This window comes from Vulpes vulpes, chromosome 11 (genome assembly GCF_048418805.1).
Source record: "Vulpes vulpes isolate BD-2025 chromosome 11, VulVul3, whole genome shotgun sequence".
Lineage (NCBI taxonomy): Eukaryota > Metazoa > Chordata > Mammalia > Carnivora > Canidae > Vulpes > Vulpes vulpes.
In genome coordinates this window covers 99,080,176-99,101,911 of record NC_132790.1, presented here as the reverse complement: position 1 = coordinate 99,101,911, position 21,736 = coordinate 99,080,176, and the positions used below count along the sequence as shown (strand labels likewise).

The 21,736-nt window shown below is 35.4% G+C and overlaps 1 protein-coding gene across 4 annotated transcripts in view; it reads left to right on the top strand.

The window, feature by feature from the left end:
• Positions 1-21,736, top strand: part of GPR149 (G protein-coupled receptor 149) — a 64,775-nt gene that overhangs the window by 16,787 nt on the left and 26,252 nt on the right. For 2 of the 4 annotated variants that reach the window (XM_072727201.1, XM_072727200.1), the window contains exon 4: positions 8,488-8,547. The exons of the other annotated variants lie outside the window; for them this stretch is intronic. In XM_072727201.1, coding sequence (XP_072583302.1) covers positions 8,488-8,547 — 60 coding nt within the window. The remainder of the gene's footprint in view (positions 1-8,487; positions 8,548-21,736) is intronic. 4 annotated transcript variants of the gene reach the window in all.

The window sequence follows — 21,736 nt, the reverse complement described above, 5'->3', positions numbered from 1 at the left end:
TGTCCTGAAAGATTTTAAAGCTTTCTTCCTACATATTTTATGCCTTTTCATTAAGTTTTTTCCAAAATATTCAATCTTCTTTGTTTTCATTGTAAATGAGGTTCTTCTACCATTATGTCCTCTAACTGGTTATTGTTTGTATATATTAAGGATATTGATTTCTGCCTGTTGATATTATTTCTGCTACACTACTGAATTATTTTATTGTTTAAATAATATCATTGATTAGGGTTTTCTAGGTATATTATCATATCATCATCAAATAGAGATAGTTTGCTTTTTTATCCATTCTTTTTTATCCACCTCTTTTTATTTTTTCTTGTCTGGTTGTATTGGCTAATACCTCTAGAACAATTCTAAATACTGGAGAAGACAGGCATCCTTGCCTCCTTTCTGATTTAGTAAAAGTTTTATGACGCTTTCTCATTAAAGAAGATACTGGCTTTCACTACTTTGTAAAGCACGTAATTTAATCTTTTGATGATGATAATGATGGTGATGATAATACGATGATAACTAATACTTACTGAGCACTTGCTATGTGCCACACACAGTTCTAAGCACTTTACATATAATTTCTCATTTAGTATTCACAAAGACTATCTGGTAGATTTATTATACAATTTTACAGATGAAAATACTGAAGCATAGAAATGTCTATCAGAGCCTAGAAGCAAACTCAGGCTGACTCCAGAGATGGCCCATACATGCACTATCATAACTGCTTTAGAAAAATAATTTTCATAGTTAGCAAATCATTTCTTTCTAACTCCTATCTATTCACACTGGCAGATTAGTATCACCTGTGGAACTTTCAAAACTTTTAAAACTGACCCAATCCTACCCACACAAATTCTGATTTAACTGGTATGCAGCAAGATTTGTGTAATGTTTTTTTAAAAAACTTTGTATGTAGATATTTCCAAAATATATCAGCAACAAAGAACTTGCATTTAGAATATATAATTTACAAAGAACACCACTAAATGAACAAGAGAATGACAGACAACCCAATAGTATATGACCAAAGATTTAAAGTCATACTTCATATAAGAGAAAATCAAAATAACTACACACATATATGTAAAGATATATCACATCATTAATATCTGAAAATCTTAATTAGAATAGCAATGAGATACCACTACACACCCACAAGAGTAGCCAAAATTAAACCATCTGACAATGCCAAGAGTTAATGAGAAACAGTCTGGGAACATCTACAAAAGTTAAATATATACTTGCCTCACGCCCCAGCAATTCCACTCTTGGGCATATCCCCTAGAATTGTGCTGTTCAATACAGTAGCCACTAGCCACATATATCTACTTAAGTTTAAATTAAATAGGGGCACCTGGGTGCCTCAGCTGGTTAGGCATAAGACTCATATTTTGGCTTAGGTTATGATCTCATGGGTCATGAGATTGAGCCCTATTTAGGGACCCGCATTTAGTGGGGAGTCTGCTTGGGATTCTCTCTCTCCCTCTCCTGCCCCTTTTCTCTCTCTCTCTATCAAATAAATAAGTCTTTTTTTAAAATCAATTTTTTATTTAAAATTCAGTTCCTCAGTTGTGCTATTCATAGTTCCAGAGCTTAATATCCAAATATGGATAGTGGCTACTGATTTGGACAACACAAATATAAAACATCTCCATCACTGGAGTTCTGTGGGACAGTGCTACCCTAGAACATATGTTTATGGAAGCTCTATTTGTAACAGCCCCAATACTTAGGGATAGACCAAAAGTCCAGCAACATTAGAATGGATAAATAAATTTTTTAATATTTTTACAACAGAATACCATGTGCAGAAGTGTATTTTACATAAAGCAAAAGAAGTTTGCCTGATGTCTTCAAAGGCTGAGAGATGATTTAGCAATGTGTTCATATGGACAGATGCTTTTGTAAAATTAACAATAATAATATTTGTGTATTCCTTTTCTTAAAGGAAACAAGCAAATATTAGCTTCAAGCCCCTCAATATCTGGCTCAACTCCTAACCAAAAAATAATGAAATTTTAAAAACTGAAGCTATGCAAACTGTGAGGAAGTTTTGCAAATATATGAAAGGAACATATACTCTGTATTCAATAAAGCTTAAAAGCAGACACAACTAAATTAAATGATTTAAGAATACATACAAAAATGGTAAAACCATAAAGAAGGATTGAGAGGTAATTATCACAGAAGTCTAAGTAGTGTTTGTTTTTAGAAAGAAAGTACATAAGAAAGTACACATATGGTCCACTGGGGTACGGGAAATGTTCTATTTGTCATCTTAGGGAGTGATTATGTTCTCCTATACTGCATAGTTATCCTTAATGCTGTCTTGGATGTGTGTTATGTTTCACAATTTTAAAATACTAAACATAGTTTGCTCGGATGGTTTCTGATGAGCATCTATTGCTCTAGGCCTCTTACATGTCCTGCCTCAGCCTCTTGGGACCATCCAGAATAATTCTCGTACCTCTGCCACTTGCTGTTAAGCTAATGGAATATAGTTATCCAATTCATCATATTGCTGTCTTTTCTCATCCATGCTAACTAAATGTTTTTACTTACCTCAACCTTTCTCCTCATAAATTCACTTATAGGAGCCCATGGCCCTTCATGCAAAACCCATAATCAAACAGAACATTCAAGTTATTTCCTCCTTTATGCTATAACCTATCAGTTGACCCTTGAACAATGTAGGGACTAGGAGAGCCAAGCCCCCTACCGCCCAAGAGTTGAAAATCTATATATAACTTTTGACTCCCCAAAAACTTAATAGCCTACTATCGACCAGAAACCTTACCAATAACATAAACAGTCCATTATCATGGACTTTGTATTAATATGTACAAAATATGTATTATATACTATATTCTTACAATACAGTAAGATAGAGAAAATAAAATATTATTGAGAAAAACATAAGGAAGAGAAAATGCATTTATAGTGCTGTACTGTATTTATAAAAAAATCTGTGTATAAGTAGACCCGTGTGATTCAAACCCATATTGTTCAATGGCCAACTGTTCTTCTCTTAATGCATCTTAAGATCACCTTTGCTTATTAGGCAGTCATATGGCACTGCTGGGTGTGTTTAATATCAGCTAACACCCTTATGTCCTTTTTGCTCATGCTGATGCTTAGCCATTTTATACATTTGTAGTCGACTCTTTGGACCCAATTATATCTTATCTCTGTTCAATTTCATCTTGTTCCATTTAGCCCACTCTTCCATTACTTTTGGTAGCCTTTTCTAGTGCTTTCAAAAAATGCCTTCAGATGATGCTAAGACATGAATTCTATACTCTCGTTCCTGAATTTGAATCACCATGGATTTAATAAGTCACTCTTTATATTTTTATTTAAACTGTTGTTTTAAAAATGTGGAGTGAGACGAGGCCAAATAAAGAAGTCTGCTGCACACTGCCAGAAACAAGTCCCCTTGTTCATTTTGGTTTATTAAGAAACACCTGTAGTGTTTAGGCTTTGGAGCCTGACACGTCTTTTTCTGGATATGTTCTTTCCCATTTCACATGGCTAAATCTGCTTGTTCTTCAAGGTCTCCATTTGAATACCTTATACACTGGGAAGCCTTTCCTAGGTTTCCAGTCAAGACATTAATATTAGGCCCTCTACTTATTAAATACTCATTTATTTAACTTTTCTATGTTGGGAATTAATTTCATGATGACAGAGTGGATATTTCTTTTGTAAGCTGCTTTATCTCTCATCGGCATAAAGCATAGTGCCTGGAAGCTAGTATGTGTGCAATTGGTTAGCTGCTGAATGGAAGAATCAAAGAATGTATGAGAGAAGAAAGAAAGAATAGCAGAATAGTATTAAATATAGTGTATTTATTCTGCATTATACACTGAAATAAATATGTGATGTACACGATCTGACCTAATCTTCATAATATCAGTTTTGTTATTTCTCTATATGATAGATGAGGATACAGGGGTACGGAGGTAGAAGCAGCACTGAACTCTGGCCTGCTTGTTTCCAAACATGCCATAGGAGACTCGTCACTACTAGAGTGAAAATACATCATAATCCATGATTAAACCAAAAGTTATTGCATATCATTTATTTAGAATAATATTTGTTTCAAAATGAATGGTTGTCAGTAAAGGCAACTATGTTTCAAACTGAAGTGTGGAAGTGACTGAGGTGTTGGTAACGCAGTTATTATTTTCCTGTTCTCTAATAAAGAGAGCTCAGTGTGTCAAAGAACAAGGACTTCTTATTAATGGTGCCACAGAGAAACCTCAGGCCATGCCTTCAAATACTTCTAACAATCTTACCGGGACAAATGGACCATTTATCTTTGGGACAGAGAGGAGAGCTGCCAACACCTCTGAAAACACTTAAGGGAATTTTTGGCTCTAATATGGAGTTAAGTTCCAGGAGGGATTTGGGTTCAAGATAGGATCCAGAGTACTGAGAAAGGAGTCCAAGACTAGTCAAGGATAAAAGTGATATTTATTACACTAAATGTTCATTTGTAAAACATTTGTGGAAATGATATTAAAATAGATACTACTCTCCATTGTAAATTCTGCCTAGCCCCCATAGTTGCAACTGAAGATAGATATAGTTCTACTATGAACATTGGCTCATATTCTCATACATTAATAAGATGAAAGTGAAACAACTGGCTCTCAAGATTCCTGAAATTCTTATGGTCATACAAGCCAGCTTCATTTTATCACTGGCATGTTCCATTCAACATAAAACCGTAACACTCTGTGTCTGATCACATGAGCCACACAGTCCCTCTAAGCCAGCTGTCCTGCACTCTTCCTTCCCTGCCTGCTTTTATGTGGTGTGTTTCACTCTGTCTCTTCTTAGAATCTGATTCTTTCTCTGTTTTACCATTTATGAGTTGAGTCTGTCCTTTACCAGGCATCTCACCACCCCGGAATTGACTTAGGCATTTGGTCTTCTTAGCTTGATTCTCAACTTTTCCTGAACAATAGGGGTTGAATTTGCTTCCATTTCAGAGGCAACGTCTAAATCATAAACACTTCCTTCCTTCCCCCCATCATTCCCAATGGACATACGAAACAGTGGAAAAGATACAAACACCCAAGTTATATGGCTAGTATTGCAAGCTTAAAACTCAAGGCTGGGGCCGCCTGGGTGGCTCAGTCAGTTAAACATCTGCCTTCAGATCAGGTCACGATCCCGGGGTCCTGGGATCAAGCCCTGTGTTGGGATCCCTGCTCAGCAAGGAGTCTGCTTCCCCCTCTCCCTCTGCCCTCCCCCTGCTCGTGCTCTCTCTCTCTCTCTCTCACTCTCTCTCTCAAATAAATAAATAAAATCTTTAAAACATTTTTAAAAATAAAACTCAGTATCTTCAGGTTCAATGTTTAATAATCTTTTTAAATCTATAATATCTAACAATAGATAATCTAATCTAATAATCTTTTTAAAAACTATATTCTTTGAAGTAAGGAACTGACAGAAGAAATCATCCTCTTTCTCCCTCTTTTTTTTTTTTTTAAAAAAACCTGTCTCCTTCCCTGCCCCAGCCTGGTGGAAATGATTGATGAAGACTTAAAGGGTTAAAAAGACAAAAGAAGAGAGAATCTCTAACAACTACAAAGTCCTTACATATATAATAAAAAAATCTGATCTTAATATTTATATTCCTAAAAATTTTTTATTAGTATCAAGCTTTATTTGAAATTGTGTTTATAGAATCACAGTATTTTATTCATCCTCAGGCATAATTTAGAATTTTAAACCATCTACATATGACAGCTCATCAAATTATATAATGTTCAATTTAGATGGATAGCTCCTCTACTGAGTTGCAATAACTTTTAGGTTTAGGGAGTCTTTCAAACAAAAGAGAAGTAATAAAATCAATTCATTATAGACAAACTCTTTTAAGTCTCCTGTTATAGTAAAAGTCACAAAAATATATCTATATATATATTTGAGTTTATATATTCATAATTAAGAATACTGTTTCCTTAGCTATGTCTTGAAAATATAAATTCTTAAACATAGAAACAAATAGCATGTGATCTCTACTATTCCTTGACAATTAACTGCTTGACTTTATCTCTTAGTGTCTAAGTTGACTCATTTATAAAATGGCAATAGTTATATTGATCCCATGCTAAACAGAGATTCCCAAATAAAAAATGGAGGTTGATATAAAGAAAAATTTTACTTTATTTCTTTATTTATAAGTTGAAGCTCATCTGGGCAACATATAAAAAAAAAAAAAAAAAAAAGCTTGCTTGGAATGAAATGTTCCAGTCAGACTCTTACAAAATCCTAACTACTCCAGCAGTATTTAGATTTAGGTTCAAAACTAGATACACAGTATTAGCATATTTCTAATTCTTGATAGCGGCCGCCCCTATCTGAGACTAAGGAATTAGGAAAAGTATAAATAGTCAAGAAACATACTATTACTGAATATTAAATAAATATTCTGAATTCCCCAACTGTGTTCTCCTATCAAGAAATTACTTTTATATGATTTTCTAATTTGCCACATCTGGGGTTTTTGGCTGTATACATGAAGGTTTGGGAAACATTACCTTTAATTGACAGAATATACGATTTTTTAGGCATTGATGGTTTTAGTCTCGGTCTAGAAATTAAACAACTTGATTTAAAAGATATTCCCCCCCCTAAAAAAAAAAAACATATTTCCCCAAATCTACATCCTTAGCTTTCTGTTCACATCCTAAGAACAAGTCAGTTCTTAAGGGTATTATTTTTTTTTTCAGGTCACTATCTTCAGGCCTATATTAGCTTCCTACAGCAGGGAATCCCAGCACTCACTTTTCCTTCTAAAATAGTCAAATTTTAAAAATTTCTTCCTTATTATAATTTTTCATATGTAAGAATTAGACTTAGTGCATCTAAGACAATCTATTTCAGACGTTATCTATAAGAAAGCGATTACTCTTTTTTTTTTAAGATCTTATTTATTTATTCATGAGAGACACAGAGAGAGGCAGAGACACAGGCTGAGGGAGAAGCAGGCTCCATGCGGGGAGCCCAAAGTGGGACTCGATCCCAGGACCTCAGGATCATGGCCTGGGCCAAAGGCAGATGCTCAACCACGGGGCCACCCAGGTGTCCCGCAATTACTCTTCTTACCAAGTCAGAAGGGAGGACTCAGCTTGAATGGTAACTGGTAGACGGAATCTAATCATAGGGATGTTGGAATGTGAGTTAGAAGACAACTATCATAAGGCCTCTGACAGCTGACTGGTTAATGCTAATCAATGAACTTCTGCGTATCTATATACTTGGGAAGTTTAAAATACTTATACTCGGGCTTAAGCTTTATAGTATCCAAAACTTTCTCCCAATTGTATTTTAAAATAACTCATACTTGTTCATTTAGTTATGCTCGATTGGCCATTCCATCTCAGTTTTCTGGGATCAGGTCTTCTATGCTATAAAGATGCACTGCCCGGTAATGTAGCCACTAGCCACATATGGCTAGACTTAAATTTAAATTAAGATTAAATAAAATTTAAAAATTATTTCCTCAGTATCACATATCAAGTGGCTTGAAATGTGGCTAGTAGCTTCTGTCTAGTGGCAACTTCATTGGAGTGTGAAGTCATAGAACATTTCTATCATCACAGAAAGTTCTGTTGGATGGAGCTGCTCTATAGCATCTATGTTCTAAAGCTTCTTTAAATAGCTGAAGTGCATTTTTTTTCCCTTTGCATCCATTACTGCCAAAATCAGGTTATTATAAAGAAGAAATCAGAGACACTCAGTACTCAAATTCCATCCTACCCACTCCTAATCCAAGATTAGTGCCCACCCAAACCCAGGAGGCTTTAGTCTGCACTGAAACATCTACAAAACATTTGCTTTTCTATATGATGATCCCAGCCGACCCACTGTTTCCCTTGTTAGAAGGGAAGACTCATAGGAGATAAGGGCATTTCCAAAAATGATTTGGAGCATTTCCCAGGTGACTTCAGTAAGTTTGGATGCACTCTGCTCCTAGCATAAGTGATTGCTTTTTCCTCTATGCCTTTTTAAATGCACCTCTCTCTCTCTCCCCCCTTTCTGTTTTTGTACTTATGTATTTGCCATCTTTACAATTGAACTTTGCGTCTCCCAGAGTCTTGTATGGTACTTGCTGTGAACTTAGTACTCCATAATGATGGACAAAAGAACACATGATCTGGGTGGGGCTCAACCACTCTCTCCCAGATTTTGCTACAAGTGGTTACCATTTCTTGGAACTCTGAGGAAACCCATTTGTTGTTCTTACTGTCCTATGTTAACCCCCACTCTCACTCACTAGGTAGTGCCCTAATAAAGGCAAATGGTTCCATTACTTTATTTAAATACATGTTTATATTTGTAAAGTGTTTAGCGTAACAGTGATTCTATCCTGCTTTTCCTGAGAGTGGTTGATCCATCAGGAAGAAGGATGCTCTTCCTCCGTCTGTGCCATGAATGATATTGTTCTGTGCTTATATATCCAACTTCCAGGTCACATGGACTGGTGTCAAGGTTAGGTCAACAGTGTTGGGTGAAACAGAGTCAAGGATGGTAAGTGAAATGATGGCCTGTCTGATCTTGTTCTGTTAACTCTACAGGGGATGGCTAAGTTTTCTGAATGTCACTTCTAAGGTGCCAGAAAGTCATCTCTAACTGAGTTTTCACATAAAAGCATAGTTGGGACCCAAGTATTTAGAGAGCCAGAAAATTGGGAAGTAAGAGCTTGTAGTGTCGTGGAAAGCTGGGGAAAAACAGAGAAAGAAAGAAGTTGTTTGAAATTCTCCTGATAAACTGGATTCCAAATTGGTACTTTTCCCATAAATTACAATTCATAAGAATACACATATTTTGGAATGTTGCTCTTTACTCAGCAATTCACGATTATTTTGTGCCACAGTTCATTTTTATAGATGAGAAAAACTAACTGTAAGGGTGCTTTAAATGCAAAGTAACAGAGAATCATTGGGATTTTCCAAATAACTTGTTGACTCAAACATGATTTTTCAAAACCACCTGAAAAGCCAGTGGTATTTTTTTTAATGCACTTCATTAGAAATTATGTATGGTTTACATATCAGTATGCTTTCCTCCAACTCAAAGAAGGCAAAAAAAATTTCTTTATTTTAAATACCTCTGCACACCTAGAAGTGAGTTATAAAAATCAGTGGCCCTCCACAAAAATAGTGCTTAGGCTTATTTTTTTTTTCACATTTATCTTACCTTTTGCTTCATTCTTCTAGAATCATACCATAGGGGTTCACAGGATGTGTACTGTTTAATAATAGAAAACAGCACTGGTAGGATGAAAATGTTTCCAGGTTGTTTTTTTCTTCTTGGAGTAGATTTTTCAGCTCTCAGGAGAGCTTGCTTGGTATGATAATAATAATGTACTCTCCAATAAGAAATCCTGGTTCTTTAGATCTGGTCTTATTTATTTTCCACCATTCCCATGAGGCAGGAGAAGGTACAGCTTTTTGAAGTTTAATAAGACATCCAGAGATAGTAGATGATTGAACTACGAAAATAATTTAGGATCAGCGACTCCTACTCTACCAAAATTAAAGAAGACATGAGATTTGACCTATTGCTTGGGTCCAGTCAGGTTTGAGTCCAAGTCAGGTCACTGTTCTCAACCTCAGGTAGCGTGGGGAGAATGTGAGGGTACCTGACTGTGCCCATATCACCCACTCAGCAAACATTCTTTGAGCCCAGTGCTTCGGTCCTAATATAATATTCAAGGCAATAAGATAACTTGCTCTCATTATTCAGAGATCAGGAAGGGCAAGAGGTACAAATAATGACAATATTTCCAGAAAACTGATGACTGCAGTTTGTGCAGAAGTGCTATAGATACAGCTAATTCTGCGAAAGGGAGAGCAGAAATCATCACAACTTTCACTATTTACCTACCTGCAGAAGGGGTGGGAGGAAGAGAGCACAGTCCAACACACAGAGGCACAAAAAGTCCAGGAACTTTCCACATTATATATATTTTTTCCACATTATATTTTGGTATAAAAATTTAGTTCAAAAATTGTAGTGATAGATATTGTTGTATATTCAGTTATACATTTAAAAATTTAACATGTGGTTAGTATAATCCTGATATAATCCTGGATTTTTTTTAAAGGAAAAAAGAGAGGGACACCTGGGTGGCTCAGTGGTTGAGCGTCTGCCTTTGGATCAGGTCGGTGATCCCGGGGTCGTGGGATCAAGTTCCGCATCAGGCTTCCCTGTAGGAAGCCTGCTTTTCCCTCTGCCTATGTCTCTGCTTCTCTGTGTGTCTCTCACGAATAAATAAAATCTTTAAAAAAAAAAAAAAAAGGAAAAAGGGGAAAAAATATACTTCCACTTTTTCTTCCAAAAGAAAAAAATCTGAATTTATCCCAGATTATTAGGAAGGAAATACATAGATTATAATATTTTTTAAAATATTGACTCTCTTATTCAGACATCCTCAACTTTATTAATTGGAAATGCCCTTGCAAGAAAAATTATAAATTAATCTTTTTTAAATAACCAAATCTTAGTGTCAGCTCCATGAGAATTATATCGGCAGTGGCCATATTTGTTTCTTTGTTTGTTGTCCCTAATTCTGTATTTTCTCCAGCAACATCTTTCACGGGGATGTCTTGCCCATAGAGAATTCACAGTCTCTCTATCACAAGCCTCAGTTGGAATCAAAGAGTGGGAGGTGTTCTCTCCTGGGGAATGATGCACGTTGCCTTAAGGAATTAGTTTACGCTACAAAAGCCTTCCTGTGTAATCCAAGCATTGAGTACAGGCTCCACTGGAACTCTAATGCCTTAAAATACTTATACAAATAACCCTTTCCAATGATCATGGAATTGCACCATGATAAGTACCGTCCTCCTCCCATGGCAGAGTGTTCCTTTGAGGTCAGATCTGAATCATTTTGGTGGGAATTTGTCATGCTGAGCCTATACTGCTGAAGACAGAGATGAACAGTTATTCTTGGATCTTCAGAAATGACATGTAGCTTTTGGTACTTGTGTAAGTTGCAACTGTGGGTCTCTGGAGTCAGAGCCATGTGCTTCAAAGGTGGCGCTTTCTACTTCCGATCCATAACTATTGTTCAACCTTTTTTTTTTGACCTTCAATACCCTCGACTGAAAAGGGAGATAAAAATACTCACTTCACAAGGTATTGAGGTGAAACAAGCTAAAAGTATGAAGTATCTTTCAAATATTAGGTGTTTGTTGTTGATTACATAGGTATGTATCCATGAATTCATTCAACTAATATTTGTTATGAGCCATTATCAGCCTTATCTGCACCAGAGTCAGAAAGAGTAGAAATTTGTGACAGTTATTGCCTTGGAGATGCTTTGGGGAGGTCTTTAGATTTATGTCTGTCTCTCAAGCAGTTTCTAAAGGAAGAATCTATGTGTAGATTTAATGGCAAACAGACAAAAAAAAACAAAAACAGAAACAAAACCAGGAGCTCTCCCCAAATCACATGCTGGTAAACAGCCTAGTCAAGACTCCACCCAGAGTGTCAGACTCTAGGACTCACTTTTATCTCTCTTCTCACCCTACTCACTACCCCACTATCTCATAGTAAATCAGTATCTCAGGCAGTAATTCACAAAGACGACACTGATTGGCTTACTGAAATTTTACAAAGAATTTCCTGCCTATGTAAGAGTTCCTCTTCTGAGTTTTAAGTTGCTTAGTACTCAGCGACATTATGAAGAATATGAATGCCTACTCTGGATTTTCTATCTCCAAAGGGTCCCCAAGGAAAGGGTACAAAAATCAAGTGAAATAACCTTCAAATTCATCATCCTTTTACTGTCATAAAGCAGACGTACTGCAAGTTTCTTTCCAGCAGATGACTTCTCTACCTGACAACAGCTACACACCAAGTGCCCAGACACAGAATGACCCATATCTAATCCGTAGCTCAGATACGTACTATACACTCATATACTTTAAGAAATAGTATTTCTCAAAACACAAGCATGCACACAACCACACTCACAAAACAAATCATATGCATTCAAAACTGTAGTCTATGTACATGTCCATCTGGGGGAAACTCATAGAAGTTGGTAGGAGAGAAGGTGAAAAAGAGTTGGCAGTGGCTCACGTATCACCCTTTCCTGCCTATGAGAAGTACTAAAAACTATTCCATAGTTACTCTAGAGCCAAAAAAAAAAAGTCATCCTCCTAATGATGGAGCTCCAACCATGGACCCTACACTAGCTCTACTATGACACAGAATAATTAGACGCGAAGGCACATAAGCCCAGAACCCTAGATAGCTTTCTTGCTGCTGGACAGAATTTGGACTCTAGCTCTGGTTCTGTGACTATGTGACACTGAGTAGGCTCTTTGCCCTTGTTTTCTTATTTGGGAAATGAGAAATATGAGGAAGAACCTAAGATTGGAACTAGGTGACCTCAGGGCTTTTCCAGCCCTAAAATGCTATGCTCTATCTTTCTTTCATATATGGCACAGTCCCCAGATTTCAGTTCAAAAAGGTTTTCTCTCCAGAGTTCCAGGGTTTTCTCTATTCCAGTTATATCAGCCCAACATTTGGATTTCCACAGCAACTAGGTAATTGCCTCAGTTGGTATTTTTTATTGAACATGTTTCTATCTATTATAAATCTATGTGCCTTGAGGCAGTATTGATGAGGTAAACAGATTTTGGTTTTGAATAATTCTTTCATGTTTGAAGTGTTCCTAATTTGTATTATATTAATTAGAGCCTGGAAACATTTCTACATGAGGAAATGGCTGCACCTTTGCTTTACCAGTAATAGCTATTTATAACTTTGCTTCTTTCAAGTTTAGTTTACTAGAAATAAAACCACACCTGAGGCTTTGGGGAAGTGCCTGGGGCTTTTTAGACTTCAGGAATTTCTAAACCTCCTCTGAATTTTCAGCACCCTGAGTGCAAAGAACATGGTTTCAATCAAGTATCTTGTAATGTAACTTTATATCCTCCTCAAAGGTCAAAGTCTGACTTTAGCACCTCTGTTTCTCAAACACATGCCTATGGAATATGGGATTCTCGAGTACTGGAGAATTTGCCATACAAAGCATAAATCAGAATTTTTGTCATGGGAAAGCCTCAAATGACTTGACAAAAGTTTTCAAGAGTCCACATATTACTATATCAACAAGACTTTTTTTTTTTTACCTACTTCAGTGTGCCCAGTACCGTGCTCCATATTCCATATTCTTTGCCAGGGATTGAAACAAAATAAGAACTGCAAATGTTGCTTCCTTTGAAGGGCAGAAATCTGTACAGAAGCAAGTGCTTGCAGCTTCAGCCAAATCCTACTTGCACTGTCTCCTACCTTGGGATAACCCATGAGTTGGAGGAAGCAGAGATGATAGTATGCGGTCTGAGATGGTGTAAATGTGGCCTGCTCAGTGGAATTTCTCAGCCCCATGCCTGTTTTTTGAGCTTCCACCTTCCCCAGTTCTCTCACAGCTGGGTCAACTCATTTCATCTCTGCAAATCCAGCCTCACTATTTATTTTCAGAGCAATTTGGGTTTTAGTAGGCTATAAATGCCTCCATTCATCCAAGCTTATTATAGTATCCCTTCTCCTGCAGGCTGGCCCCAGTCACAGGGCTTGGGCACTGTGTCCTGAGTTGCCCTCACTACATTCTAAACTAGAGCCATTTTCTACTCTTTCCAGATCCATGATACCCCCCATTTCAGACCTACTCCTACCTCCGAATTCTAGCTCACACAGAAGACAGAGCAACTTGAATTCCCTGAAGGAGTTATTTTCTGAATAACTAATTCACTGAATTTAATACATTTGTCAATATATCAACAATTTGTTTTAAGGAATATTCTTTTTGAATATAGTAAATGAATTTGGAGATATTCATATAAAGCCTATATTCAGAAATATGTCTTACTTTACTTAACTGTGATCAAAATGGATTCTTCTTGAAAATGTTAAATTCTACTTATGGAACTATTCTTCAAAAACATATTCATAAGAAAATTTAATGACCCTCAGCATTTAATAAATTGAAGATTAATTAAAATATAGCTAGAGTAAAATTTATTAATTGAATATAATCCAAGAAAATGATTTCTCAAGATAAGCACTTGCTGATTGATAAATTTGATGAAATCATCATTTGACAAATTGATCTTTTAATAAACTGAGTTTTAAGTTGCTCAGCACTGATTTTTGGTAAAGGGATATGGAGCTCCCTGGGTGCTGTGCTTCCACAGACAGAACTCCTATTCCAATGATCAGCCTTCCTGAACTTCAGAGTATTTTCTATATCACCTACCCAGGGCTAAGCTCTGCTACATATGGCCCCTGGTGTTGTTTGAAGAATACCACCTCCTGAAGTAGCTTGGCCTCACTCATGACCAAATAGCCACTGCTGACTATCTTATCTTACCCAAATGGAGCCATATACCAGAGACCCAACTCTTCCTACTTATTGTGTTCAGCCTTATTGACAAATCTCAAAATGATAATAAAAAAAAGGCCAGAGGCCTGTCTTCTTTTTCTTTCAAATACTTGTTTTTTAAATATTTCATTGTCTCTCATAGTACTGGAGTTATCAGAAACCTTGAAAACCCACAGGGAAATATAGTAACCCCCGATGTTGAAAAAAAATCTTACCAGCTTTTAGCAGAATAACTTTTGTTGGAAGATTTCTTATAGTTTGGAGTATAATAGAAGTACTTGGGCAGCAAAATAGGCAATTTTAACATCAATTTGATTCATTTAGGTTGAGAATAATATTTCCCCTTACTCCCTTGTAAAGACACATACTCTCAATATGCTTGTGGTAGGAAGTAATCACATCTTTTTTTTAAAAAAAAGGGGGGTAGCTAGCTGGAATTCAAATTAAAACTTAAAACATAAAATAAAATAGTCACTCTTATAAAGAAAGAGTATATATCACCAAATTCAATTTTCAGTGCTACGATTTAACATATGACTTCGCTGCTTTTGCATAAATGGGCTTCAAATCATTACCTCTACTTCTACAGTTAAATCTTAGTAAGTTGTTCTATAACATATATCTTAAAGTCTGTTTTATCTTGCAGTTCCTCGCCCCCCTCACTACCAAATATAATGACTTTATATTCAATATCTTAAAGCAATTAGACATTTCTGGTATGGTAGAGAACATTTTGAAATAATTATTCCTTCTAAGAAAAACTAAAGCCTAAGTATTTGGAGACCAACAGAATTGAATTAACTTGAAATACAGAAATTCAAATAGTAAAACCTTATTTTGTTGGCACTCAAAAATAATGCTAGCTGGAAAAGCTCAATTTCTCAAGTATAAATGATATAGTGACTACTGATCTGAAAAGTCATGTAAAAAGCAAGTACATGGTGAGCAACATGAATACATCGATTTTTCAGATTATTTTCTGTTAGATCATGGGTACATGAGTGAAACAGATAAGATCACATGAATAGCATCGGGCATGGCAGTCCAGTGAATGCACCTTGATTCTGCAGTAAAATTCTCCTAATGGTATCCATGTTGTTTTTAATATAGATTAACCCATTTAAAAAATCTCACTTGTATTAGTCATAATATCACAATTTGCTGCCTTATTGAGGTTTTATTTAGAGCAAAATTCCTTAACCCTGACTGTACATTAGAATCATTTAAAGATGGTCAGTCCCCACCTAGACTAATTATATCAAAATGTCTGAGTGTGGAATACCGGTATTTGTATTTTTAAAAGTTTTAGAGATTCTGATGAATATATAGACTTGGAAACTACTGATCTAGAACATTGTATCTGCTAGACTCCAAAAATACAACTGTAGGAATTTTCTTCTAACTTTTTCTGCCCCAGGGCTGTAGGAATTTTCTTCTAACTTTTTCTGCCCTTTGGCTTTTATGTTCCTAGTTTAAAATCCTGTATCTAACATTGACTTAGCTCAGAAGATGTTGGATTTGGGTTTGCTTGGGACTTATATGGACATAAAGCCTAATAGCAGGTAGTTATTATGCTAATGGACTTAAAAAAAACTCTATATGAATAATCTAACCCTTAAATGCTTTTACAGAATTGGATATTGGCAGTTTGGATTTAATTTACTTAGGCACAATAATTTTGAGCTTGAAATAATTAATTTACATTAATTATTAGTTCACAATATTATACTTGAAACAATGTCAATTTCTAAAAGAAGGATTGGAAAAGAGAAATTGATCTGGGGAGGTATTAAAAGGATATTTGCAGATTAAAAGAGCCTATTTGCTGAAGTACATAATGAAAGAGTGACCTCTATTTTTCTCAGCCATAGTAGAACCTGCATGATTTTCATCAGTATAAATGTTTACTTCTATTTTAAATCATTAATGAGCTATTATCTCCACATTTTAAAGTTCAAAGAGAATCACAGAGTACCTCAAGAAGATTCAGCAAGTAGATTTGTCTCAGTTCTTTGAACAAACCTCATAATAATGAGGACAGCCAACTAGAAAATAAAATCGCTACCTTTATAAGTTATCATGTTATTCATGCTTTAATATTTCCATATTGTAAGAGGAACACTATGTTCATGTTTGATCTCTTACCAGTAGACTGAACATGGCATATTGTATGTATATACTGGGGTGAGAGGGAGAGGAAAGTACAACAATTAAGACCAAGGGTGTATCATAATAATCTTTTACTTTTTTTTATGTAAAAGGGAGTTTTAATGGAGACTTAGATGAAATAATATTGTTTTTGTTTTATTAATAGACAGTGTTGTATTAATTTCAGGTGTACAATATGATTAAACAATTCTTTTTTTAATAATAAATTTATTTTTTATTGGTGTTCAATTTGCCAACATACAGAATAACACCCAGTGCTCATCCCGTCAACTGCCCCTCTAAATGCCCACCACCCAGTCAACCCCATCCCCCGCCCTCCTCCCCTTCCACCACCCCTAGTTCGTTTCCCAGAGTTAGCAGTCTCTCATGTTCTGTCTCCCTTTCTGATATTTCCTACCCATTTCTTCTCCCTTCCCTTCTATTCCCTTTCACTATTATTTATATTCCCCAAATGAATGAGACCATATAATGTTTGTCCTTCTCCGATTTACTTACTTCACTCAGCATAATACCCTCCAGTTCCATGCACGTTGAAGCAAATGGTGGGTATTTGTCGTTTCTAATGGCTGAGGAATATTCCATTGTATACATAGACCACATCTTCTTTATCCATCATCTTTCAGTGGACACCGAGGCTCCTTCCACAGTTTGGCTATTGTGGCCATTGCTGCTAGAAACATCGGGGTGCAGGTGTCCCGGCGTTTCATTGCATCTGTATCTTTGGGGTAAATCCCCAGCAGTGCAATTGCTGGGTCATAGGGCAGGTCTATTTTTAACCCTTTGAGGACCTCCACACAGTTTTCCAGAGTGGCTGCACCATTTCACATTCCCACCAACAGTGCAAGAGGGTTCCCCTTTTCTCCGCATCCTCTCCAACATTTGTGGTTTCCTGCCTTGTTAATTTTCCCCATTCTCACTGGTGTGAGGTGGTATCTCATTATGGTTTTGATTAAACAATTCTATACATTTCTCAGTGGTCATCAATCTACTTTTTCTGTTTCACCCATCCTCCCATCCACTCCCCCCTGGCAACCACCAGTTTGTTATCTGTGTTTAAGAGCATGTTTTTGCATATGTCTCTTTTTTTCTTGGTTTGTTCATTGTTTCTTAAACTCTACATATGAGTGAAACCATATGATATCTTTCCTTACTGACTTATTTCACTTAGTATTATACTCTCTAGGTCCATCCCTGTTGCTGCAAATGGGAAGATTCATGTTTATGGCTGAATAATATTCCATTGTGTGTGTGTGTGTGTGTGTGTGTGTGAATGTGTGTGTACTTTATCTATTCTTCTATGGTATGATTGTTTGGATTGCTTCCAACAATCAGTGTTGGCTACTGTAAATAACAATCCAAAAACATAAAGGTCCACATATGTTTTCAATGTGATTTTATTAATATCAATATTGTTTAACTATATTAATATTAATATTGCTTTATTTCTATAAATAACATAAAGAAATAATTTAATGTAATCATGTAACTACAGGAATAAGTAGTACAAGAGCAGTTTCTTTGCAAAAAGGACAACTTTTCTGTTTACTTAATTTAATTTTGTTTTGTTCCTTATTTGCATTAAATGTGACAACAGAAGGGTTTTGGATGAAATGAGAATTGGTTCAAATAGTAGAAAAATCTTTCCACTAAACAAGAATTTTTCAATTACTTACTTGGGTTTATGCAGTACAACTTAATGCATGCGGTTAACTCCCTGGAAGTAGGAGACTGCCTGAATAAAAGTTCAGTATCCTAGAAACTGCATACCATTGATGCTTACAAGTTTCACCAATAGTAAAACACAGACACTTTATCACAGATAGTAGCAAAAAATGAACTAACTAATGTAAGTAATATACCCAAACAAAAAAACATATATTCATTTACCACTTGAGCCTAATCTTTATTTTCTAGAAAATAGAAGAGGGTTGAGAGGTACTTTGTTTTTTGTCTCCATGTTGTCGATTTTGTTGTTGGCAGATGGGGGTAGTAAAATGTGGTAGTAAATTTAGTTTTTAGTCAAAATTAAACAGAAAACCCATGCACATGTGTACACACACACACACACACACACACACATATACACCCCAGGATTGATTTTATGTTTAAATCTTGTACTTTTAAAATGTAAACAGGCTATAAATAGCAGTACAAAAGGAAGAACAACTTGGAGGTCTTGCACTATCTGATTTCAAAACTTACTGAAAGACACAGTATTCAAGACAGTTGGTCCTGACATAATGATGGATATATATATATATATATATATATATATATATATATATAACAGAATTAAGAGTCCAGAAAGAAATTACATTAACAGGCAACTGATTTTTGACAAGGAGGCCAAATAATTCAATAGGTAAAAGACACAGACTTTCAACAATAATGCTCACAATTACATATCAATATGCAAAAAATAAAAGAAGAAATTAGACTTTACTTGAGATCATACATAAAAATTAACTCAAAATAGATCAAAGGTATAACTACAAGAACTAAAGCCACAAAACTTATAGAAAAAACCACAAGTAATAAATATTTATGACCTCGAGTTAGTCAGAGAGTTCTTAGATGACACCAAAACAGAATTCATAAAAAAATAAATAGATAAAATTATATCAAAGTAAATAAGTTACCTTATAAAGTAGGTAAGTATATAACTTTTATGCTTCAAAAGATACCATTAAAATTAATAAATAAGCCACAGACTGGGAAAAATGTTGCAAATCATACATTTGATAAAGAATTTGCATCCATAATATGTAAAGAATACTTACAGTTATGAGAAGAAAAACAACCCAATTTTTAAAATGAGCATAATATTTGAACAGATAGTTAACCAAAGATGGTACAGAATGGCTAGTGAGCACATGAAAATATCCTCAACATCATGAGAGAAACACAAATTAAAACCACAACGAGATACCACAACACACCCACTAGAATAACTACAATCAAAAAGATAGACAGTAATAAGTGTTGACAAGGATATAAAAAAACAAACAAACGAAAGGATATAAAGAAACTTCAACATTAATACACTGCTAGTGGGAATGTAAAATTGTATGCACAAGTTTATATTTAACAAAAAAGCTAAATATAAACTTATATAGCACGGCAATTCCACTCCCAGGATTATATGCAACATAAAAACACATGTTCATACAAAGCCATGTACATGAATGTTTACAGCAGCACTAGTCATAATAGCCAAAAACTCCAAGCCATCCAAATGTCTTCCAAGAAGAGAATGGATAAAAGTTGTGGTATACCCATAAATGGGATTCTATTCAGCAATAAAAAAAAGGAGCGAACTACCAAAACATACGACCACAGGGATAAACTTCAAAAACATTATGCCAAGTGAGAGAAGCCAGACCCAAAAGACTGCATATTGTATAATTCTATATGGAATGTCTGTAAGATTTAAAATTTATAGAGACAGAAAGCAGAGTAATGGTTTCCAGGGGCTGAAAACCAGAACAGGGATTAACTCTAAGTACGTATGAGGAACCCTTTTTCTAGGGGGATGATGGAAATGTTCTAAAACTGGATTGTACTGTTGGCTGCACAGCTCTATAAATTGACTAGAAAACACTACACTGTACATTTACAGGGAGTGAATTTAGCAGTATGTACATTATACCCTAATAAAGCTGTTTGTAAAACTAAAATAATAATTGTAGAGGACAACAGGAACATGTTCTAGCCCAGGGTCATACTGGCCTACAGATATGCTTAGAGAGGGGAGTCTGCTGCAGGGCTCCATCCCAGGACCCTTGGGTCGTGACCTGAGCCAAAGGCAGACGCTTAACCGACTGAGCCACCTGGGTGCCTGACTGTTATCTTTCGATGTGATTTGTGTGTGTGTGTGTGTGTGTTTAATTCAGGCCTATCAATGTTTAGAGCTTATAATAATAATATTTCTTAAAACATACACTCTTCTGACTACATATGTTTTATTTACTTCTTGCTTTATTTCATGTAATTCTCAAAATAACCCTATAAAACAGTCATTATTGCTATCCCTATCCATTTTCATTACAATAGCATTGTTGCTTTGTGTATTTTTAGATATAGTTCCTTAAAATAGAAATGCCCCGTTCAATGTACTGCTCCTTCCCTCCAGCTTTCCTAAGACAAACCATGAAATATGTGGACACATTAGATGAATTTGCTATCCATTTCTCCAAAATAACATTTGTTTGGTGTTAGTAATTGGGAAAAGTTATTAAAAACACATACAAACAATCTAAATAAACACACACACACACACACACACACACTTAAACCATTTATTTTACATCCTGATAGAACTTTGAATTTTTATTCCAATAACCAATTTCTTTATACACATGGCTTTGTTCTGACATATATAAGAGGAGCCATTTGAAAAGACAAAATTCATTTATAAAAGTACAAAGCTACTATAGATGCATTTTTAGAAACTTTATTGCAGAGGAAATGTGTCTCTAAGAAAACTGAAACTCTGGCTATAAACTTTATAAGCAATGAGAATACCATTACAGGTTTTGTGGGTAATGCCTCTTCCAGCAACTAAAGTTTGAACTAATCAAGGAGTAAACAAAAACAGGAAGATTTTTACACTTTCCATAATCAGAGATATGAAAATACACCCAATTCATCATAACTCATCTTTTACAATTTTTGTTTGGACTGCCTGCCACTATATGAGGAAACATAATTCATATTAACTTTCAGATTAAGATCTGTTCAGCAATTTAAAAATTAACATTCTGGCACATCTAGTCCTCTGGTGAAAATAATGTTCTAGTTTCAAGTTGACAAAATAGCCCAAGGGTATTTTGTATAGGAATTTATACAGATTTAATACTGACAGTGATGTCCTGGGGTTAGCTTTGATGATAGCATTGAACAGATTTCAATGGGGAGAAAGAAAACTTTTAAAAAGATGAAAGTAATTTGAAAAAAAATACAATATTTGCACAGTGCCATATTTTGGCATGGAACTATTGAGGACAAATGTTCTCAAATCATTTAAGGTTTTTTTTTTTTTTAATTTTTGAGGTAATGTTTCCTACTTAACACAAAATTGCATATTAACACAGATAGCGTACCCCTACTAGGCAAAGGAAAGGAAGCAAGCAATATTAAAAAGTGACTCTT